Source organism: Pelophylax lessonae, assembly GCF_965119305.1.
Source record: "Pelophylax lessonae genome assembly, chromosome: 11".
NCBI lineage: Eukaryota > Metazoa > Chordata > Amphibia > Anura > Ranidae > Pelophylax > Pelophylax lessonae.
In genome coordinates this window covers 96,553,518-96,577,856 of record NC_138778.1, presented here as the reverse complement: position 1 = coordinate 96,577,856, position 24,339 = coordinate 96,553,518, and the positions used below count along the sequence as shown (strand labels likewise).

At 46.4% G+C, this 24,339-nt stretch overlaps 1 protein-coding gene across 4 annotated transcripts in view; it reads left to right on the top strand.

Moving 5' to 3' along the window:
- The window catches only part of TRMT1L (tRNA methyltransferase 1L), a 313,438-nt gene that overhangs the window by 56,951 nt on the left and 232,148 nt on the right, over nt 1–24,339 (top strand). For all 4 annotated transcript variants that reach the window (XM_082272088.1, XM_082272087.1, XM_082272089.1 and 1 more), the window contains one exon: nt 4,499–4,612. In XM_082272088.1, coding sequence (XP_082128214.1) covers nt 4,499–4,612 — 114 coding nt within the window. The remainder of the gene's footprint in view (nt 1–4,498; nt 4,613–24,339) is intronic.

The window sequence follows — 24,339 nt, the reverse complement described above, 5'->3', positions numbered from 1 at the left end:
CATCAAGATTTTGGCTAAAGTTCTTGCCCAACGCCTGAACAAGGCGGTTGCCACTATAGTGCACGGGGTGACCAGGCGGGGTTCATGCCTAACAAATCCACAGCGGTAAATCTTAGAAGACTATATGTAAATATGCAAACAGTATCTGATAATATGGGTTCCCGAGCTCTCCTATCTCTTGATGCTAACAAAGCCTTTGACAACGTGAAGTTCGGTTTTGGTCCCACGTTCATTGCCTGGGTGCGACTCCTCTATTGGGCCCCACGGGCAGTCATCAGGGAGGGAGGTAGGCAGTCCTTACCGTTTTACCTAGGGAGAGGGACCAGACAGGGGTGCCCCTTGTCCCCCTTGCCTTTCACTCTGGCCATAGAGCCCCTTGCTGCCCGCATTAGAGCCAATGAATCTGTTGTGGGCTTTCGCTATGGGACTATACATGAGAAAATATTGCTTTATGCTGACGATATGCTGCTGCTGTTGGGTGACACTGGCCCATCCCTGCGGACGGTGATGCAAATTATTATGGCATTCGTGGCTTCTCTGGCCTCACCATTAACTGGTCTAAGTCGGCTTTGTTGCCATTGGACCAGGGACTTGAACCCCCAGCTGGCCACCTTCTGCCCCGTCCCGGTGGTGGAACCGGTCAAATATTTGGGCATTGTTATTTCAGCGGATATCGCCGCATACTGTAGATTGAATATTTTCCCACTCCTAACGAGGTTTAGAGATAAGATAGGAATATGGTCTAAACTTTGGCTCTCGGTGGCGGGGAGGGCTAACTTGGTAAAAATGATTCTTATGCCCCAACACTTATATTTGCTTCATAACACCCCGGTGGTTGTCCCTCTTAAGATTTTTAGGCTGGTCAACTCCCTTTTCCGCTCTCTGCTATGGAAGACTTGTACAGCTAGGATTAAATTGGAACAATTACAATGCCCTAAGAATCATGGGGGGCTGGCATTCCCTAATCCCTGGATCTACTACTTGGCAGCACAGTTACAACACATGCTGGGAGCCCTTGGTGTCGGGGGCAGGGGGAGGAGGGACTCCACGCTCGCAGTAATATTACAGACGGTGGGAGCTGATGTCCTTCCAGGGGCCCTGGAGTCGCAGTTATTAGCAAAATCGAACAAGCTTTTTCCCACTTATAGATTGATGCATAAGGTGTGGGCTAAGGCGAAGCAACTTCAGCGGGTGACTGGCTTCACGGAATTCAGTCCGATATGGAGTAATCTGACATATCCAGAATTGGCAGAATTTTCCCTGTGAAGCTCTATGGCGTGGGGGGGGGGGGGGGGGGGTTACCCACCTTCGCCAGGTGTTTGATCATGGCAGGTTGCTGACATTTGTGCAGCTGCAGGCCAGATTTAATATACCCCGGAGTATGCAGTTCTCCTACCTCCAGTTACAGCATGTCATTGGAGCCCAGCCTTCTCTGCAGTCCCCGACACCGGTATTTTATATGATGAGACATTTTGATTCCACCAAAGGATTTATTTCTGAGTGTTATACTGTGTTATTGGGTTATTACCTGGAACGGTTTCCTAGTCCGGCTAGGGTACAGTGGGAGGCTGACGTGGGCGACCTTACTGATGACCAGTGGGAGGAGGCATTGGAGACGGTGCGACACTGCTCGTTGAATGTGACTCAAAGACTTTGACAACTTTACACAATTCTCCGGGTGTATCGCACGCCGTCACGTTTGCACAGGTTGGGTCTGCGGGCGGACCCGCTGTGTACTCAATGCCACAGAGACAATAGTGACCTCATTCATCTACTATGGCGGTGCCCTAAGCTCCACAGGTATTGGACGATGGTGGTTCAGACCATTAACACTGCCTATCTCCTTTCGGTACCGGTGGACCCAAAGCCCTGCCTCCTCGGTGTGGTGGAGGACTTCACGCAAGATGTTCATATTAGATGGGCAGTTACCAGGTCCCTATTTCAGGCCCGGAAGGTTATCTTACAGCATTGGGTTGCCCAGTCTCCTCCTACGTTGGAAATGTGGGTCCAGACAATGGGTAATACTTTGAGATGCGAACGCTTGATCTACCAACACAGAGGAGTCCCGCATAGATATAAGATATGGGGGGGGGGGGGGGGGGGTGGCTGGCAGTTCCTGGCTTGGCTCCTAAGGATTTGGTCTTAGACCACCTGCTGCAGTGATTGTGGATTTTTGGAGTTTGGGGGAGGGGGCTTTGAACTGGATAACCGTGATATACCTTTTACCTTTCAGCTGGGAATGGTTTCTGGCAGGGGGGGGGGGTCTATTTTGCTGTTGTTGCTGTTTCAGTTATATGGATGTACTTGTATTTGGGAATGATGTGAACTATGTGCAATCTGTAATTTCTTGTTTTCTCCAATAAACTTGGTTTCTGATTTAAAAAAAAAAAAAAAGAAATCTCCCTAGGGATTAATTGAAAAATTCTAATTCTTTTTTGCCCAAACCCATGTATTATTGAACTGTTGCAGCAGAGTAGCAATCGCCATTGGAATATTGATAGATGGGTAAGAAAGCCATCAGTAAAAAAAATCTTTGCTGCATACTTTTCTGTGGTGAGTTTGTTCAACTTATGTTTCATTCATATCATGCCCTTGTGAATGGAAAATCAGTTTTGTGAGGACTTTGGTTTCCTCCCATGGACTGTTCAGGAGCCCTTAAAGTGATACTAAACACATATTGTTTAATTTACATTGTCCCTTCTATCTCTGTATATGGATGATTAAAAAAAAAACATTTAAGTAACTTTTTCCTAATCGATATACAGCTGTCGTATGAGCCTGGTCTTTGCAGGAAAACATAAGCGGGAGTAAAAAAAAAAAAAAAAGCCTTTGGAATTCAGAGTACAAATTAACTACAATAATAAACTGTTTTAAATTGTCATACAATTATATATTTGAAATTAAATCCATATTATTTTGTGGAAATAACATGGTGTGGGCAGATTTCTGCCAGTCACAGGCTATGTAATGCCCTTCCGGCTGTGTCTTATAATAAGAGGGAGGTGAAGCTGCCATTAATCTACATGTAATATCCTGATATATAGGGGTGGGGGGGTACTGCGCTTCTGGGAAATGTTAAGATAAGTCGATCAATAAATAAAACTCAGATGTGTGATAAAAAAATGTGCATAGGTATAGAAAAGGATCCCTCAAAAAGTGGGGAAAATAAATAATATTAATATTTAAGATAGTAGGGTATATTCAGGGTAAACAATCCATATATAGATAATAAAAATAAGTAATCAAATCTTCATAAAAAACATTAGGTGTAAAGTGAATCGGTGTAGTCCATAATTGAAATAAATAATGCAATACTCTAATCTTAAAATTTAAATAAATCAAGTGACCGGTAAAGTGCTCAGTGCTTTAAACAAACTGTGCATAAGATCACTCAGTCCATTATAAAACGTCACTGGTGACCAAAGAGATTCACAAAGTAAAAATTAATAGTCCAATGATGTATCCAAATCAACAAAATATCAAAAAATGGTGTTGACCCTCCACCTAACACCCTGAACAAATCGTGGGGTGCTTCTTCTCTCTCATGTACCCCTCTGGGTGTGCTACTCGCTCACCTCAATCTCTCAGAACATGCGCCTTATCAGAAATCCCAAGGGCTTCTCTCCACTCCTACTCTGTTAATGAGTGACGGTATTCATATTGCCTAGGATGGATCAGCCTCCTATCCTCTCCCGGTGGCCAGCGAATCTCGAAATAAAAAGGTTTAAGATAGTGCAATATTGTCGTATAAAATCGACTTTATTTCAACAAAGATTAAAAAAACTCACATTTGTTGCTCAAATCGTGCGCATACAATAAGATAATAGGGAAGATCGCGGTCCTCACTTCCGCGTACCTGCGTCACTTCCGGTCTAGCGTCCCTACGCGTTACGCCACTTCCGCTCACGTGGCTTCTTCAGGGGATTCTCCTGCCCCCATTGTGTTTAGCTGGTTAGTGGGCATGGAGGAGGAGGGAGGGAGTGGGCTTTCAGTTACCACTGTGTAAATGCCCACATGTGTGACTACTCACATGGGCTGCTCAGATGTGATAGGGAGGAAATGCTTAGCATAGAAACTCACTGAAAGCTGAGCATGTGCAGAGTTGCCACCACAGCTGCAAAATCCCTAGCTGAATTGGGGAGACAGAGAGTAGCCAGATCAACAAAAATTTTACAAAAAACAAATCCCATACTGAGTGAGTATGAACCGCATGTAATTCAGCATTTATTGATAGTGTTTTTTTTTTGTTTTTTTTTTTTTATGATATGGGTTTAGTGACACTTTAACAAAAGTGTTTCGGGTAACAGAGACAGGTTTTGCATAAAGGCTGACCAATGTGAAATGTGCAGTTTTTAATATTATTTAAACTTAAATTCATGAAAAAGAGATAACTGATAAAAGTAAATAATAAAGTAGCTGACACTGCTATTGAAACTTTTGCATTTTGCTTGGTTTGGCTTGCTTGGTTTGGCTTATTTTTTTTTTTTTTTTTTTTCAGGTCTGAAGAAGCCATGTCCGCTGTGTCCAGAAGACATATTTAGGTCTTGTCACATCAATAAGCTTCTGAGACACCTGCAGAACTTACATTGGAAAGTCTCTGTTGAATTTGAAGGTTTGTTAGCTAAAATTAATTACCTAAATGACAGTAAATACAGAAATTGCTACAGCTGTACTGTTTAAGATTTGATGAATAATGGTTTGAAAACAATCCTATAATGCTGACTACAAAAAAGCTCCAAGTAAAACATATCCATTAATTTAAATGTTCATTTATGAAACTTATTTATCTAAATTATACAGTACAGAAAACGGGCAAAGTATTCATAAATAACAGCGCTATGCGTCCTCAAATCAAAAATGCATAAACATGTAAACCACACTATCGGTTTAGACCAATAAAGTGCTTCCAAGAAATGTTCCAAGAAATGTTCCAAAGTGTCTTGTGCTTTAGGCCTCCTGCACACTGGATGTTTTTACAGCTGCTGTTTTTGGCATCAGACATTTTTTCCTGCATTTTTTCAGTAAACTCCCTAGCATATGTTATCCTATGTGTCCATGCACACATTGGCTGTTATTAGCAGTTTTTGGCATGGGTGTTTTCTGGCTGGAAAAAACCCTCAGAATTAGTGGGTTTTAGGAGGCGTTTTTCAGCTGTAAAAACGCTTTAACTCTGATAAAAGCTGAAAAACGTGCCTATTCGGCATTTTATCAACGTTTTTGAGCCATAAGCTTTTGTGGGAGTATAGTTTTGTTATAAAAAAACTGCCTGCATGTTGCTGTAGCCTGTGTGTTTCTATGCACAGCGGCCATGTTTGTGTAGTCCGGTGGCCATTTTGCGATGGTTTGCCTTTGAAAATATTGGCCCTGTGGGCGGCGATTTCTTTGGTGGGAGCCCCTCCTCATCCCCTGGTGCTGGCTCCTGGATCTTTTATCCTAGTGGCTGCAGGAGCCTGTTTCTGCTGGGTGGTGAGTCTGGTGGGGTTCTCTTCCTCTCTTCTGAGGATCGCTTGGTGCTTTTTGCCTGGCTACCGGGGTGGTGCTGCCAGCATGGTGGGGGTTGCCCTTTGCAGAGTTTTACACTTTTTGTCGGGTCCCCCTGGTGACTCAGAGGATAGGGGTTTATCTGAATCGGTGATTCCTACACTGTTAAAAGCTAGGAAATCTACCTCTAGGAAGATCTTCCATCGTACATGGAAGATGTACATTGCATGGTGTGAGTCTCTTGGGCTTCATCCTCTCTCCTTCTTGGTGGCTTGGATCTTAATCTTCCTTCAACGTGGGGGGGGGGGTTTGAACAGAAGTTGGCCTTGTGTACCATGAAGGGCCAGGTGTCGGCTTTCCTGCGACCTTTGGCCACACACTCCTTGGTGCGTACCTTTCTTCAGGGTGTCTGACATTTGGTCCCTCCAGTGCGGGCTCTGTTGCCACCTTGGGACCTATCTTTTCTGCTTTCAGTCCTCCAGAAGCCTCCCTTTGAGAATCCTTCGGGAGATTCCTTCGCTTACGCTTTCCCAGAAGGTGGCCATCACCTTTGCACGCAAGTTGTCAGAACTGGTGGCGTTATCCTGTCATTCAACCTATCCGGTGATTCACAGGGATAAGGTGGTTCTTTGCCCCCCTGTCGGTCTCTAATTTTCATTTGAATAAAGACATTGTGTTGCCTTCCCTGTGTCCCAGGCCTAAACATCCAAAGGAAATTGCTTTGCATGCCTTGGATGTGGTTCGGACAATTAGGGTGTACCTGGCAGCTTTGGAGTCTTTTAGGTCGGACTCTATTTGTGCTCACGAACGGACCTCAAAGGGTTGTCCGCTTCCTCTGCAACCATTTCCAGATGGATCAGACAGATGGTGGTTAAGGCCTATTCCATCAGTGGGAGGTCAGTTTCCTCCTTTCCCTGTCAAGGCGCACTCTACTAGAGCGTTTGGTGCCTCCTGGGCCTTCCGTCATCAAGCGTCGGTGACGCAGGTTTGCAAGGCGGCCACCTGGCCGTCAGTGCACACTTTTACAACGTTTTATAAAGTGGGTGTGTTGGCATCTGCGGATGCTTCCTTTGGCCGCAAGGTTTTGCAGGCCGCTGTTTAAGAGGACCTGATCCTCCTTGAGGATGTATTGTTTTTTTTCAGGTTGGGCTCCAGTTGTTTGGTTGAGCTCCTGTTGCCCGTTTGGCTACTGTTTAGCCTTGGGTTTTTTTTGGTTTTTCCCACCCCTCATGTTTAACACTGCTTTGGGACATCCCAAAGGTTATGAATACCAGGAGCTGTGTCTATCAATGAATGAAAGAGAAAATGGGATTTTTGACTTGCCGTAAAATCCATTTCTCTGATGTTTATTGATGGACACAGCACCCACCCCTCTGTGGAGTTATTCTCCTGACACTGCTTGTAACAAAACTGAGTGGCTATAGCAGAGAGAGGTAGTGTACCCCCTGCGACTGCCCATGGGTGTAGCCAGATTTCTTTTCTGCGTAGTGTCTTGTTCCTGTAGGGGGCAGTATAAACCAAATGATTATGAATACCAGGAGCTGTGTCCATCAATGTACATCAGAAAAATGGATTTTACGGTAAGTCAATCCCATTTCTCTTTCGTTCATTGATAGACACGGCTCTAGATCTTCTTGACCCTTGGGTTTATGTTGTCCCCTACAGGAGTAGGATACCAGGCTGAAAAAAATTTGACTACGCCTATAGGGCAGTCCCAGGGGGTATACTCCCACTTCCTGCTATAGGTCTTTTTCTGCCTAGTCAGGAGTAAGGACCTAATTCCTTGCTGGGATCTCTGGTCCTAGCATTTTTTCCTTTTTAAACGGAATTCTTTCTTCTTTTATTATTTTCTGTTCCTGTGAGAACTACAATCCTGTTCCTGTAAGAACTACTATCCACTACCGGACGAGATGATGGACTGGAGATCCTAGATCCTTACGGTCTACCCAATCTGGCCAGCGAGCAGGACTTTGCCACTACAAAGCCCCACTGGACGTGGGCTGGCCAGCATGTTAAATGCCTCGCGAGGGCGTATAGCCCTGGACATGACCTGAGTTGCAGCGTGCCTCTGGCCCGCAGCACCCCTATTCCTAGATGGTTCGGTGGTTTGCCTGGAGCGGTGCCCGCCCAGTCCCAAGGTGTGGCGAGTAGTGTCCCCCCCCCCCCCTCCCTTCTGGTGGTTTTTTGGGGTGGACGTGGGCCTCTCCCTGGGTTGGTTGGACCCCCAAGTGCCCTTCTTTCCTTCATGTCACTCCTTCTCACTATCGGGGTCCCTCTATTCACCCATGCCTAGCTCCCCCCCCCTCTCGCAGGCGGCAATGCCTGTCTTTTCTGTTTGGGGGTGTCGAGCGGGTGCTGGGGGGGAGCGCCGCCGCCTTCTGCACAAACGCGGTTTTGGAAGCGGGGTTTTGGAGATAGGTTCTGGTGGGGGTCCCCTCTTACTGTCCAAGTGTACCTGGAGTTCTGAGGTTGATCTGGCCGCCGCGGACGCGAGTCACCCTACTGGGTCTGCCTCCACGCACCCTGAGTGCTCTGAGGATGATTCCTCTTTCACTACAGCCACGCATAAAAAAGTGCTAGTGGATGCACTGATTGTATCAGTGTGGGAAACTTTGAAATTGGAGGACGCAGGTACTGCTACATTGACTGCGCCGGTGCAATTTGGTATCCGCATGACCAGGGACCAGGCTTCCAAGAAAGTATTGACTGATCTCCCTTTTGTAGGAAGATCAGTTTTGAGCTTCCATGGAAGAGATCTTACTGGAGTTAAGAGTACTCTGCTTCCACAGACTACCAGGAGCAAAGAGCCTCGTCGCAAATGTGACCCTTTCTTCTCGACCCATAAGCAGTCTTTTCGTCCCTCGGGATCTAGGGACCAGGGATCAAAATCTGCCCATAACCCCGCAGGGGGTTCCAAGAGGCTCTGGCCTGGTAAGTTGAGAGCGGGTTCCTCTGGGCCGCAGACAAGCCCGCTTCTGCCTGAAGGGGTGCCCTCTCCGGTATCTGGGGTAAGGGGATGTCTTTGCTTCTTTCCAGGACCGTGGACCTCTTTCATTCAAGACAAATAGCTCCACTAGTTTTTCTGGCCCGGTTACAAGATTGAGTTCTGGTCTTTGCCTCTGGCAAGGTTCTTCCCTTCCAACCTGCGTTTGGCCCTAGATCGCCTACGAGGTCTTCTTGGGGCGGTACAGGAACTGCTTTCACAGGAGGTCATTGTACTGGTTCCGGATCGGAAAGCTTTCAGGGGTTTTATTCAAACCTATTTACTGTTCCCAGTAAGGAAAACAAGGTCCGTCCAATTCTGGACCACAGGGCCTTGAACCGCTTTGTGCGGATTCAGAAATTTTGAATGGAGTCCATTCAGACGGTAGTGGCATCCCTTCATCAGGGGAACTTCCTGGCCTCTATCGATATCAAGGACACTTACCTTCATATCCCAATATATGTTGGGCATCTGCGTTTCCTTCGCCGTGGGCTAAGATCACTATCAGTTCGTTGCATTACCCTTTGGTCTCGTCTCAGCTCCTCCAGTGTTCACAAAAGTTTTGGCCCCCGTGTTGGCATTGCTAAAGCAGAAGGGGATTGCGGTACTGGGGTACGACCACCTTCTGCGAGCAGAGTCTCTGAATGTCTTAAAAGACAGTCTGGACCTTTTGGTGCAAACTCTGCAAGAGTTTGGATGAAAACTGACTATCTGGGCCTGACCTTGGACACGGCCTCACTCCGGGTGTTTCTTCTGGAGGTAAAACTCCAGAAATTGCCGGATGCCATATGGCTCCTGTTGTCCAGCCGGCAGTTATCTCTCAGGACTTGATGGTCTCCACCTTCGTGGCGGTTCCGTTTGCTCAGTTCCATACCAGATTTTTGCAAAAGGAGATTTTTGCAAAATTGAACAAGAGCCCACAGTTTCTAGACCAATTTGATCCTGCTGAGCTGGGGTACAAGGGGATCCCTGACCTTGTGGGTCCGCTCTCTCGACTCTTGGACAGGGCAAATCCTTTCTCCCCCTGTATTGGACGGTGGCCACCATGGATGCCAGCCTGTCAGGGTGGGGAGGTGACTTGGGCACGGATTGTGCTCAGGGGGTTTGGGCTCTAAAGGAGTCCAGCCTGCCGATCAACATCATGGAAATTCAGGCAATTAGGCTTTGCCCAACCCAATGGACGGTTCGTCTGCAGGGGCACCCAGTAAGGATTCCATCGGACAATGCCACGGCCGTGGCATATGTCAATACTCAGGTGGGCACCAAAAGTGTCCCAGTGGCCCGGCAAGTAGCTAGCATTCGAAGGTGGGCTGAACGGTTCGTTCCAGCCATCTCTGCTGTACATATTGGTAGAAAATTGGCAGGCAAATGACCTCAGTCGGCAGACATTGGATCAGGGAGAATGGTCTCTCCACCAGGAGGTGTTTTATCAAGTGTCTCCGGTGGGGGACTCCCGATGTGCACTTGTTGGCCTTCCGTCTCAACAGGAAGGTGCACAGGTTCGTAGCAAGGTCTTGGGATCCTCTGGCCGATGCCACAGACGTTCTGGTGGTTCCTTGGGGCCAGTATCGTCTGATGTACGCATTTCCACCGATAACTCATCTGCCAAGACTCCTGCGAAGAATCGAGGCAGAAGGGATTCTGGTAATCCTATTGGCTCCGGACTGGCCTTGCAGGTCCTGGTATGCAGACCTAGTGCTGCTGGTCGCCAATGTCTCTTGGAGACTTCCTCTCAGAGAAGATCTGTTAGCTCAAGGACCGATCTTCCATCCTGCTTTACAGTCGCTGGCTTTAATGGCTTGGCTGTTGAAAGCCAGGTGCTGAAGGATAGAGGGGTGTCTGAATCGGGGATTCCTACGCCGTTAAAAGCTAAAAAATCGACTTCTAGAAAGATTTATCATCAAGTCTGGAGGGCGTACATGGTGTGAGTCTGGGAGTCTCTTCCCGTTCCTTTTCGATGTCTCGTATTTTGGAGTTTCTCCAAAGAGGTGTAGATCAGGGTTTGGCCTTGGGTAATGTATTTAATATACTCAATGAAGTGTATTCTTCGCGCCCAGGAAGGCTAGGGGGTGAAGTAAAATTAATAAAAACTAAAGGGAATCTGCTGCTATAATGTGTATAAAAGGATTGGAATGGATGAACCCCAAGCTAATTGGGATTGAATAGCGCTTGCTAATAGGGACTAGGGACAGGGAATTATAGGTTAGAGGCAAAAATTATTCATATGGATAAAATATCATCACTAAAATCAAGATCAATAAAATTCATAAATAATACCAATAAAATACATTAATAAGAAATAGTATACCCAATAAATATAAAATCAAATGAGTGTCAAAAGGTGCATATAAGTGCAAAATAAAGTCCAATACAAAGTTCATAAGTGACTTGGTGAAAGTTGATATCACTGTACTGCAAAGAAAAGTGCAGGTGCTCAGTGCTGGATCCTCCTATGGTCCAATAGCCGATCGAGTGTTTTAGGATAAGTAAGATGTACGCTTACCAAATGTAGTGGGTCTGAGTTACCTTACGGCACAAAGACCAATAAGGCTTGATGGCCCTCCTGGGCTCAGATGCGGTACCTGCTGGGCTTATCCCTCATGGACCGAGATCCCTTCCTAGGCAAGCAATGTCCTCAAGATCCGGTTGGAGAGAAATAAATGGCTCCAGATGGTGAAGTACCGTTTGTAAAGGTTTATTTCAACAATAGAGATCAAAATTACATGTATATTGCAGTTAAAAATAAAGCCACACACGCTAGCATGAAGTCCATAGCGTGGAGAGCGGTATCCCCCGCACTGCCTTCCAGCCGACTTCCGGGTAGGCGGCGTGCGTTCCACCTGACGCGCGTTTCGTCAGAGCGGTCAGGTGCTAGAAAACTACTTGGAACCCCCAAATATTATATATCTTTTTGTTTTAGCAGAGACCCTAGAGAATAAAATGGAGATAGTTGCAATACTTTGTCACACCGTATTTGCGCAGCGGTCTTGCAAACGCAATTTTTTTGGAAAAAAATACACTTTTGAATTAAAAAATGGGGAAACCGTGAAGTTACCCCACTTTTTTTCAATGTTGTGAGAGAGAATGTAAAATAAACGGATACCTATCATGTCATGCTTCAAATTTGCGCATGCTCGTGGAATGGCGACAAACATTGGTACTTAAAAATCTCCGTAAGTGACGCTGTAAAAATGTTTACAGGTTATTTATTATTTATAGAATTATTGCTCTTGCTCTAACAAACGCAATGATACCTCACGTGTGGTTTGAACACTGTTTTCATTTGTGGGCGTGACTTGTGCATGCGCTCGCTTCTGTGCGCAAGCTCGGAAGGACAGGGCGCTTTCAATTTTATTTTTTATTTTTACATTGTCCCTTTTAAAAGTTTTTTTTTCATTACTTTTTTTCCTAAAAAAGTTGGGTGAAAGCGAGGCCTTAGAGTCAAGTGGGGGGGCATCTTGCCCTCACTCGACTTCCTGCCTGAGACTGGAACACTACGGGCTCTTTCACACGGTCCGCCTCCGTAGGCGGATCCGTGCTGCTCAGCGGGGATCGATCCGCGATCCCCTCTGAGCCGGCGGATGACAGCTCCATCTCCGCTTGCAGTGCAGAGAGGGAGGTGTCTCAGCCCCCGCTGCTCTTTATGGGGAATCGGATGAGAGCGGACCGCCTGTTCGCTCTCATCCGATCCCATCTCATCCGATCCCCAGGACGGATGGAAAATAGGGTTTCCATCCGTCCGGATTTCATGGACAGGATCGGATGCGGATGGCAGCGGGTGTCAGCGGACATGTCTCCGCTGACATCCGCTGCTCCATAGGGCTGAATAGGGCATCCGATCAGATCCGCCTAAAAAACTGACAGGCGGATCTGATCGGACCGCCCGTGTGAAAGAGCCCTACCGACGACTCCGGAAAGCAGGGAAAACATCCGGGAATCGCCCACCCCCCTCCCACTGCCAATAAGTGATCCCTGGGAACACTTATGTGAAAGAGGACCGCCGGCAGTGTAGAAAATCATCTGGGGTATGGCAGCTAACTGCTGCCATAGCACCGGTTTTTAATGTAAATACACGATGGGAGGTCCGGAAGTGGTTAATGGACTTCTATTTTCTAATTGATAGTGTGGTTTACGTGCATGCATAGCAGCATTATTTATTTTTTTGTTTAACCGCTTAAGGACCGCCCGCTGCAGTTTTACTGCAGCAGCCAGCCCCTCCTGTGCGAACCGACGTAGTACTACGTCGGTCATGCGCCTGGTGCTAGTGTGATCAAATACCACCAAAAGAAAGTACAAAATTCAGCCTAGCGCTCACTCCGAAGGGGAAGACTGGCGTGCTGCTCTCCTCAGGCAGGGAACTCCAACATGGGTACATGGAAAAAAAGAGAAGGAGGCGCAAACACCTAGTGCATTACCCATGGTCACTGTTTGCAAAATTTTAATAAAATGCCAAATGCATACTCACAGACAGACCAGCTCTGAAGAAGGGGGCTTGACCCCCGAAACGCGTTAGCGGTCCTGATTGAAGGACTTGTTCCAAATCACATATGGTGGATGCTTGTAACACGATTTTATCATCTTTATGTCTGTGAGTATGCATTTGGCATTTTATTAAAATTTTGCAAACAGTGACCACGGGTAATGCACTAGGTGTTTGCGCCTCCTTCTCTTTTTTCCAACCTCCAAAAGAAAGCTCTATTTGTGGGAAAAAAAGGACATCGATTTTATTTGGGTACAGCGTCGCATGACTGCGCAATTTTCCGTTAAAGTAATGCAGTGCCAAATCGCAAAAAATGGCCTGGTCATTAAGGGTGCAAATCCTACCCGGCCAGAAGTGGTTAATAAGTGTTTAATAAAGGAATTTTCACAATACAGAAAACAGAAATTAAGCCTATACATTATACCGAGCAAATGCAGAACATTTGAAATATTCAGGTCATTTCTGCAGAACCAGAACAAACACATATTTATCCCAATAATAAAAACTTTTATTATTCAAAAAGCTGTATAGCATCAGATTCTTTATCTCTATATAGTAAAGTATAACATAACAAAGAAATGGAAGTGGGGTGGGGGAGGGAGAAAGAAAAGGGAAGAGAAGAAAGGGGAAGGAACTAGAAAAGAAAGAGGGAGAAGGAAGAATACCTGCTCCTGGGCACCAACAAGCCAGCATGCCCATATCTTGTGAGATCTGGTGGACAGGCCCCTATATTCCAATGTTAGGTGATAAAAATGATCTACAGCTGTTAACCATTGTCTAGATGTGGGGTGGTGGATCTTGGGTATTGTGTGACTGGTCTCTCCCTGCAGTGGAAAAGCACCTCCCAAGGGTTGGCTTTAATTAGGGACCCTTGAATTTCCTCTATGTACTTGAGGATAGTGGACCAGTAAGGTTGTATGAAAGGACATTGCCACCACATGTGAGCATGAGTAGCTATGTTTCCACATCCTCTCCAGCTTTGATTTGAGATGCTTGGAAATGTGGCGTAGAACAGCTGGGGACTGGCGCCATCTGGTTAGCAGCTTGTAGTTTTATTCCGAGGCCTTTTGAGGAGATGGCTGAGGTATGCGTCAATCAGAAAAGTTTTAACTTCTGAGAGCTGGTTAGGATTTGTTGAAGGTCTTTTTCCCAAGAGGAGATAAAGGATGGGAATTTAGCAGGGGCTTGTTGGGAGATGGCTTTCTGAGGAGGTTGGTTGGCGTTCAAGATGGTTTCCGTTAGGGTAAGGCCAGATAGTGATCGTAAGGGGTGAGGGAGTGATTTGACAAATTGTCTCAGTTGGGTGTACCTGTCCAAGGGTCCATGAGACAAAGGTGTGAAGCTTGAACAATAGCATTAATAATTGCAACTCCGTTCTTCATTATCCCATTGTGTAAAAGGGTGTTAGTGCAGGGGAGCCATTCACAGAATCTAAGATCCAGTCTCCCAGGTAGAAAAAAGGAGCACCCAACTATGGGCATGAGTGGAGAATTAGATTTCCAGCAAAAAGCTCTATGTAAAGCAACCTACACTGCGAAAGTAGATCTCGTGAGCGGAGATGTGTAGGTTGCAAAGTTTCTAAATCGGTTTGGGATCCGAATGTGGGAGAAAAGGTCCGCACCACTCAAGGTATATTCCACTTGTACCCAAAGTTTAGATTGTAGGTGGGGTTTCCTGTCCAGGATCCTATTAAGCACTATAGCCTGAAAATAAGCTTTAAATTCAGGTAGAGCCAACCCACCCTCCGTTTTCTTACTAGCAATTATGGACACGGAAAGGCGTGGACGGGAGCGGTACCAAACATATTTAAGGATTAAAGACCTTAAGATATTAAGGAAACCAGATGGTACATTAAGGGGGTGCATCTGAAAAAGGAAGAGTACCCTGGGAAGCACATTCATTTTAATAACATTCACTCTGCCCACCCATGAGGTGGCTAAGTGATTCCATTTGTTTAACCACTTTACCGCCGGAGGATTTTGCTGTCTTACGTCTGGGTCCCTTTTTGCGATCCGGCACTGTGCAACTTTAACTGACAATTGCGCGGGCGTGCGACGCCGTACCCAAACAAAATTTACGTCCTTTTTTTCCCACAAACAGAGCTTTCTTTTGGTGGTATTTGATCACCTGTGCAATTTTTACTTATATGAAATTCCCCCCCAAAAAATGTAAAAATCCAAATTTTTTTTAATTTTTGGCCAATTTGTTTTCTGCTACCTATGTTTGGTAAAAAAAAAATCACAAGTGTATTTTGATTGGTTTGCGCAAAAGTTATTGCGTTTACTAAGGGAAAGATTTTTGTCTTTTTTTTTTTTTTTAACGAGCAATGGCGGCGATCTGCGGTTTTTATTTTTTGCGGGACTGCGACATTGCGGCGGACAGATCGGACCCTTGACTGACATTTTTGACACTTTTGGGGGTACCAGTGACATTACTGCAGTAATCAGTGCTATATATATGCACTGTTACTGTAAAAATTACACTGGCAGGGAAGGGATTAATTTTATTGGAGATGGAGGGGTTAATGTATGCCTGGTGCTTACTAACGTGTGTGGGGGGAGGTGACTGAGTGACACAGGGACAGATCACAGGTTCAGCTATGCTGAACCCTGCAATCTGACCCTGCCTGTTACTTAGGAGATCCGCCCGCTTGTGTTTACACAAACAGGCGGATCTCCGCACTTGATTCCCCGACGATCGGGGAAGAGCAGCGGCGATCGCCGCTGCTCCTCCCCTGGCCCGACTCCCGCTGTGACTGAATACAGCGGGAGCGAAAGGGGAGTGTCTGGCGATGTAGGTCTACGTCGCCAGACGATAACGAACCACTTTGCCGCAGTAGAGCTCTAGTGAGCAGTCGGCAAGTAGTTAAGGCCCTGTCTGATATTGTTTAACAGAGTAACGTAATTGACACACAATCCTTTAGAGCAGTGTTTCTCAACTCCGGTCCTCAGGGCACACGAACAGGCCAGGTTTGCAAGAAAACTGAAATACATCGCAGGTGATATAATTTGCTGCTCAGTGATTGATCTGCATCTCCCCAAGGTAATACCTAAAATCTGGCCTGTTAGTGTGCCCCGAGGACCGGAGTTGAGAAACACTAATTTAGAGGGATCAGCCGTCAGATATATTCCTAAGTATTTTAAAGAGGTGGGTTGCCAAGTAAATGGGGAAATATGGTTGTATCCACCTAGCTTCAGATTTGTTCAGAGAGATGTTAAGAATTTCAGATTCAGAAAAACTTATTTTGAAATTCGAGATAGTTCCAAATTGTTTGAGGGCCGCCATTAAATTGGGCAGCGCGATGACAGGTTGTTGAACATAAAACAAAATATCATCCGCGTTCGCCGCATATTTGTGTTCTTTATTACACAAATTATAATACCATGAATATTGGGGTTATTACGTACGAATGTGAGGAAGGGTTCGAGGTTGAGGACAAATAATATTGGGGAAAGAGGGCAGCCCTGCCTTGTGCCATTATATAGCTCAAAGGTGTCACTCAACTTTCCATTGACCCGGATCTGAGCAGTGGGTGTCTTTATATAGAGCCGTAATCATAGACCGCATTTTAGGTCAAATACCCAAATGAGAAAGGGTTGCCATTAGAAATCCCCAGTCCACCCTATCGAAAGATTTTTCGGCGTCAATGGATAGTAGTAGGGTAGGCTGGGTAGATCGCCTAGCATATGAGATGAGGGAAATCGTTCAAGCTGCATTATCTCTAGTTTCCCTTCCAGGTATAAAACCTGTCTGGTCGGCGGAGATCAAACGGGGGAGGAGAGCATTTTCGCATAGAACTTGGTGTCGATGTTCAAAAGCGAAATTGGCCTAAAACTCCCACATATGCTCAGGTCTTTCCCCCGCTTGGGTATGCCCGTGATGTGGGTGTTTAACGTTTCAGGTCTGTGTTCCCCCTGAAGAAATTTATTTTAACATATGTGGTTAGAAAAGGGAATACTCTATCTTGAAAGGATCTGTAATAGACATCTGGACCTGGTGCTTTTCCCATAGGAATTGACTTTAGAGCCCAGCGTAGTTCTGCTATTGATATTTGCTCCTCTAAGATCTCAAATGCCAATGGGGGGGGAAGCTTAGGACAGAAAGTCTTATATCATGGTTCTTTTCCGGTGTTCGTCACCGATGGGGTTCTGCACATGATAGAGATTTTGGTAAAAGGATCTAAATTTCCTGGCAAGAGCATTCGATTTGTAGACTAACTCGTCAGATGGGGATTTATTTTTTTGCATAAAGGATGTCGATTTTTTTATTTTGCAGTGATCTTGCTAGGCATCTACTAGGTTTGTTTCTCCATTTATACATTTTTTGAGCTATTTTGCAATAGGAGCTTTTTTTGTTCAGTATGGTAAATAGCTTTCAGTTCCTCTCGATTTTGCGTCAAGGCATGGCGGAGAAAGGGTAATAGGAAAGCTTTGTGTTTGCGTTCTAGAGTCTGAATCTCTTGAAGGAGATCCGATTGGTGTTGTAATCTCTCCCTCTTCTTATGAGAACCTAGTTCTATAAATCTGCTCCACACAAAAGCTTTTTTGGATTTCCCAAACAACCGCTGGGGATGTGTTTTCAGCAAAGTAAGAAGAGATGTCCGAACCAATCTGGGACCGATCTATCTCGTCAAGCAGTAAAGTGTTGTTAAGTTTCCAGTTGGTGGATTTCTGTGGTATAGAGAGGATCTTCAGTGTCAAACATACAGGGGCATGATCTGAGAAAGAAGGCAAATCAATCCCTAAAAATCCCTCAGCGAGTTGGACTTTCCCCACTCCCTTTCCCCCGTCTGGACCTGGAGCCTGGTGGGGCTCCCAGGGCAGAGGATGCAGCGGAGACCCCTGGGATCTCCCCCTGCTATCTCCACTCTGTAAGACTCCTGGGATAGTGTGTCCTGCTGCCCTGGTAGTCTGGAGGGGTCCCAAGGTAGGAGACCCCTAGGTGCATGCCCCACTGTTTGCAGTGTGGGTATAGTGCAGAGACCGGTGCAGAGTGCGCAGCGGAGTCTCCCCTAATGTGTGCCCTACCTTCAGGAGGGGTCCCCTTGCAGAGGGTGCAGCGTTGCAGAGGGCACAGGGAAGACCCTGGCAGCATGCTGTAGATGATGCTGGCCATTTTCCCTCAGTCTGGCAGGTCTCTGCTTGGCAACCATGTTTGTGTAGCCTGATGATGTCACAGGGACCCTTTTCCCTTAGTCTGGCTGGTCTACAGTTTGCGGCCATGTTTGTGTAGCCCGATGTCATGGGGGGCCCTTTTCCCTTAATCCTGGAGATGCTGGAGATGACTGAAGCCTCGTAGGGATGCCAAAGCTCCTCCTCGTCCTCCTTCCTCCTCAGTTTCCTCTTCCTTTGCCCAGGACATACGAACAGGGATGGCGGCCGTGGTGATGCTGGGTCCGAATTCTCGGAGCTCCTCCAATTGGTAGGGTGAGTCTTTGGGGGTCCCTGTTATCTTACTCTCTGCTGATAGGTATCCTGAGCCTTGGGGGGGGGGGATCCTTTAGTGGTGCCAAAATATAGTTTTTGTACTGCAACGTCTTCCTTCCCTTATGGCGCCTCAGGGTCACATCTCCCCCACTGACCACCTTATGGAGGTGACAGGTCTGTCAGAACCTCAGCTTCCCATGGCTGCACTGACGCTGGTCCTGCAGTCCCTATTGTCCCGGGTGGAAGTGGCGTAATGGTAAAGGCCCAGGAGGAATTGTCCCCCGCCTTTCCCTACTCAGTCCAAGGGGGCTTAATATCACACCCCCAGAGCCATCTGATAGTGAGGATGATTCCTACTTGGTCGTGGCAGCAAATTAAAAAGGGTGGTAGACGCACTTATCACTTCAGTGCGTGAGATTTTAAAAATGGAGGATGTGGCTGATGTAGCCACGTACGTGGCTGTGTCCTTTGGTACACATAAGTCACCTCGCACTCCAAAGGTGTTTCCTTATGTGCCTCAGATTTTCCTGGAAGGAATGGGAACAACCAAAATTACCCTTTGTGGTCCCCAAACGTTTTGCTGTACGTTACCCTTTTGAGGAGTCATTTTTAAAAAAGTGGACTAATCCACCAGTGGTGGACCCCCTGTTTCCAGGTTGAACAATGCTACCATGATCTCAGTAGAGGAATCCCCGTCCTTTAGGGACCTGGCTGACAGGAAACTAGAGGCTGCGGCACACAGCATGTTTACTATGGCTGGTTCGACATTGTGGCCAGTTTTGCCTCAGCCCTGGTGTCTCAGACCATAACTGAATGGGCCAAACTTGTGCGGGGGTTGAGCAGGTCCCCGCTGCTTATGTTGATTTAGCGGACCAGTTGGTCCATGAGCTGCAGTTTATTTGTTATGCAGCTTTGGATACAGCTCCTGTGCTGTCCAAACTTTGTTTCAGCTGTGTTGATTAGGTGCATATTGTGGCTTAAGAATTGGTCCGCAGACCAAGCCTCTAAGAGAGCTCTCATTGATCTGCCCTTTCAAGGCGATAACCTGTTTGGGGCTACCCTTGATGACATCATTAAGGGTACCACGGGGGGGGGGGGGGTTTGGAGTGTGCCTTCCTGCCATAGTCTAGGAAAGAGAAGCAGCCTCATTGCAGACGTGGGCCCTCCTTCTCAGCACATAGAAAATTATTTTGTGCTTTTGGGATGGAGAATAAGGGAAAAATATATTTTAAATCTTCCACGGGAGGTTCCAAGCATCCTTGGTCTGGTAAGCCTAGAGCTAGCTTCTCCGGACTGGACCCGGAAAAGACCCTTCAGCATGAAGGTCTGCCCTCACCCATTATTAGGGTGGGGGGACCTCTTTGCTGGTTTCCAGCCTCGTGGACCCCCTTCATGAGCGTCAAGGGGATCCACAAAATTATTCTTTTGGGGTACTCAGAAAGGGGGACAAAGCTTGTCCTTTTCAGGTTTTTTTAGGTCCTGAGTCTCCTAGTGAGGATTTAATTCCTGCAAAGGTTCAGGTGATGTCTGAACTACCTAAGGTCCCCCCTATCCCTGTCAAGGTAATTGATTTACCTAGGTCTGATTCTAGTTCTTACCAGGGTGGTCCTTCATCTGGACAAACTTCAGGAACCACAGGCCATGGATTCACCGTCTGCTGTCACCAAGATAGTTCTCTGTCCTATTTTGCATACAGGTTCTGAGTCTGGTGGTATTCACCTTCAATACAGTTCTGTCTACATGCAGCTCCTTTAGCAGGTTCGGCTCCACAGAAGGATACCGAGGTTCGTGGCGAAATCATGGGTTCCTCTGGCAGACGCCGCAGGCGTCCAGGGGCCACAGTAAGGCCAGTATCATCCTCGGCTCAGGCTTCTTCTGCAATTCCTGCGGGAAATCAAGGGCGAGGATCTTCCAATCAGTCTGGTGGCCATAAACGTCCCTTGGTGGCTTCCTCTCAGAGAAGACCAGTTGTCCCAAGGGCTGATCTACCATCCTGCTTTGCAGTTGCTGGTTTTAATCTATTGAAAGCCAAGTACTGAGGGATAGAGGTCTGCCTGGATCAATGATCCCTACTATGGTGAAGGTGAGGAAGTTTTCTTTCAGCAAGATCTACTATCGTATGTTGAAAGCGTACATTTCTTGGTGTGAGTCGATTGGCGCTCATCCTCGATCCTTTTCTGTGGCTCGGATCCTAACCTTTCTTCAACAGGGCGTTGATCAGAAATTGGCCTTGAGTACCATCAAGGGCCAGGTGTCTGTCCTGACAATGTTCTTTCAGTTGCCCCTAGCCACACACTCTTTAGTTCATACCTTCACAGTCTCTTTTGCCGCCATGGGATTTAAATGTAGTACTTTCGGTTCTCCAGAAACCTCCATTTGAGAATATTCGGGAGATTCCCTTACCTTCGTTATCTCAGAAGGTGACATTCTTGGTGGCTATTGCCTTGGCCTGCAGGGTATCGGAATTGATGGCATTATCCTGTCGCAGTCCCTATTTAATGTTCCATAGGGATAAAGTGGTTCTTCGACCCTGTCCATCATTCCTGCCCAAAGTTGTCTCTGACTTTCATTTTAATGAGGGCATTGTGTTGCCTTCCTTGTGTCCCAAGCCAGCTCATCCAAAAGAATTTGCTTTGCATACCTTGGATGTGGTTAGTGCGATTTGGGTGTATCTGGCAGCTACTGAGTCCTTTCGGAGGTCAGACTCACTTTTTGTGGTTACGGACTGATCAAGAAAATGCCATCCTCAGGCATCAATATCGCAAGTTTGCAAGGTGGCCACTTGGTCGTCGGTGCATACTTTCACTAAATTCTATAAGGTAGATACTTTGGCATCTGCGGATGCTTCTTTTGGCCACAAAGTTCTGCAAGCTGTGTTTTAAGAGGGGCATTTCCCTCTTGAGGGGTGTTTTTCTTTAAACTTTTATTTTTCAGACGCGGCTTCTGTGTCCCAGTTACGGGGCTCTTATGTTTAGCCTTGGATTATTTTTCCCACCCCTCATTTTCCTTTTGGCACTGCTTTTGGACGTCCCAGTAGTTATGATTTATGGAGCGCTTTGTCCGTTAATGAGCGAAAGAGAAAATTGGATTTTTGTACTTACCTTAAAATCCATTTCTCTAAGTTTGACGGACACAGAATCCATCTTTCTATGGAGTTCTGATACGTCTAATACTGCTTGTTACTCCTAGAAGAAAAGGCTGTGGTTTGCAAGAAGGGGAGGGGGATGTGCTAAGGAAATTACTCTTCCTAAAGTAGTCCTGTTTCTATCAAGTTTGCAAGTTTTATGACTTAAAACCCTATAAGTGAGCATTTAAAATTCATAAAATTCCTGAGCTTTTACCTGCAAAAATTGTTGGTGACAGGGTCTCTTTAATGTAGGTTTTTCATTTAATAGGCTTCTTGGCTTTAAATTCAGGCCTCCATATTTATGCTCCACTCTGGAGAGCTTGGGCAATAGCCAGTTCAACCTTTTGGATTCTTACCCTCTGGCTTGTATATGTATATTACAAGGCAAATGCAGGGTACCTAGTACTTTAAGTTGCAATTAACACCTCTCAGGATCAGATATTGCACTCGTCTGATACTGGCTGATATTTAATGGCATTTTCTTTTCTTCCTTTTTTCCCCAAATTAAACATGTCATAAACTTTGGCAATTCAAACATGCATAAGCCGAGATTTAGACTGCTGAAATTACATACAACATATTGACTTCTCCTATAAAAGCTGTACTTGGGTACACCCTCTCCTATATTATTGTAGACCCTTTTAATGTGAAGGACAACCTCACTGACCATTAGGGATGTTGGGAGATTAGGGGAGTTGATCTAAACGAAAGATGAAGCGTTAAAGTGAAACTAAAGTCTCTTTTTTTTTTTTTTTTTCTTTTAAAATACCAAACATTTTATACTTGCAGTGGTTTTGCACAGAGCAGCCTAGAATCTCCTCTTCTCGGGTCTCTCGCTAGAGCTTCTGGCCCCTCCCTCCTGTCAAGTGCCCCCACAGCAAGCAGCTTGCTATGGGGGCACCTGAGCCGCACCTCTGTGTGTGTTCCTTCAGACACGGAGCTGCGGTTTGGCGCCGCAACCTCTCTCCCCTCATTGGCTAACTGACTTTGACAGCAGTGGGAGCCAATGTTGCTGCTGCTGTGGGATAAAAACCTTCGGCCTTTTTAGAACTGCTTTAACTTTACTTTTCACTAAAATTGTGCCCTGCGTTTTTTTTCATCCTGCTCTCTGTATGGTTCTGGTGTATTTTAAGCTAAACGATTAATCTCTGTATTGTTCTGGTGTATTTTAAGCTAAACGATTAAACTATTTGTGAACCCTTGCCTTGTAAAACCATTCACATTTATAATTAAACTTATGTTAGGGCAGTCCTGAGAGGTCTGTTCAGCTCCCTTGTGCAGGCACAATGTTACTCAGCCAGCAAAAAAGAAAGGCAAACACAGCAAGAATAATGTGTTTTTAAAGGGCTCCTGAAGGGAAAAGTTTGGCCTAAGCTCTGTTTTTCTTTTTTTGTAGGAGTTGGGGAGACCTAGTGGAGAGTGCCATAGATTTTGACTATAAGTGCACATTTCTGTGATGACTGAGATCGCATGTAAATCGGAGCGCACTGCTCCTAAAATTACATGCGATCTCTGTGCGGTGCAAATCCAGCTATACAGTTTGTATGGCTGAATTCGCACCCAACACGCACAGAACCTTTTTTTGGTCCGCAGCAGAATCGGATCGCGCATGGTGGTTCACACTAGTGCGATCCGATTCTGTGCGAACTTTCAGATCGCACTTCGATATGCGATCTGATCTGGGGGTGTCGTTAACTATTAATTGACACCCCCAGCATATCGCATATGGCAGTGTGAACTGCTAGGGTTGTGGATTAGATGCGGGAACGCGCTGTATATTCGCAGCGTTCCCGCATCGCAGAAATGTGAACCGGCACTAATTCTAACTTCTGTGTTTTTATGAATGTTACATTGTTTTGTTTTGAAGATAATCTTTTCAGTAAAAGGCAAGCTCTAGCGCCTGCGTATCCCCTGTATCTTTTTTTTCATTTAGGCGGCCAGCTTTCAGATAACAGTTTTCCCAGCAGGGGGGGGGGGGGGGGGGGCGTGGCCTGGAGCGGCATGAAGTAGGAAGCTAGAGACCAGAGCTCCGCTGGCTGATCATACTTTACCTATCTCATCCTGCACCCCGAGCCATAATTCTGGGTCCACCGCAACGTACCTGTGCCCTAGCACCTCTTGTGCCATGTCGCCGCCGAAGAAGCCGACTGATACCCTGGCAAAACTCGACAAATACCGCCAACAGGATAAGGACACCTCCTCCCAAGATGGCACTGAGGCGGGAGCGGAGGGGAGCACAACGGGCGCCGACACTGTCCGTGTACTGGACGCGATCTCCATCTGCCAGGCATCCCTTACGGCTAAGATAGAGGAAGTCAAGGTGGACATCTCCCTGATTCATCAGGACCAGCAAAAGCTGCGGGATTGGGTTGGGGAGGCCGAACACAGGATCAGCGGTGTGGAGGATTCCCTGCCCCCCCTGCAGCATGCCTCTGATCATCTTCAACTCCAGGTGAGCCAGCTACTGACTAAACAAGATGACATGGAAAACAGAAAAACCGACTGAGGCGCTGCAATGTCCGGCTGATAGGCCTTTCTGAGGGGGCAGAGGGTAGGGATCCTGCAGACTTTCTGGAGCGCCTCCTGATTGATACCTATGGGCGTGCAGCCTTCTCCCCCACATTTACAGTGGAACTTGCCCATCGTTTATCAGGGAGACCCCCTCCCCAGAGAGCACCCCCTCGCACTTTTATCGCTAAGTTGCTCAACTATAGAGATAGAGACACCATCCTAAGGCTGAACAGAGAGAAGGGCAATATTCCTTTTGGGAATGGAAGGATTGCGATCTTCCCCGATTTCTCGGCCGAAGTGCAAAAGAAGCGCAAATCTTTTCTTGAAGCCA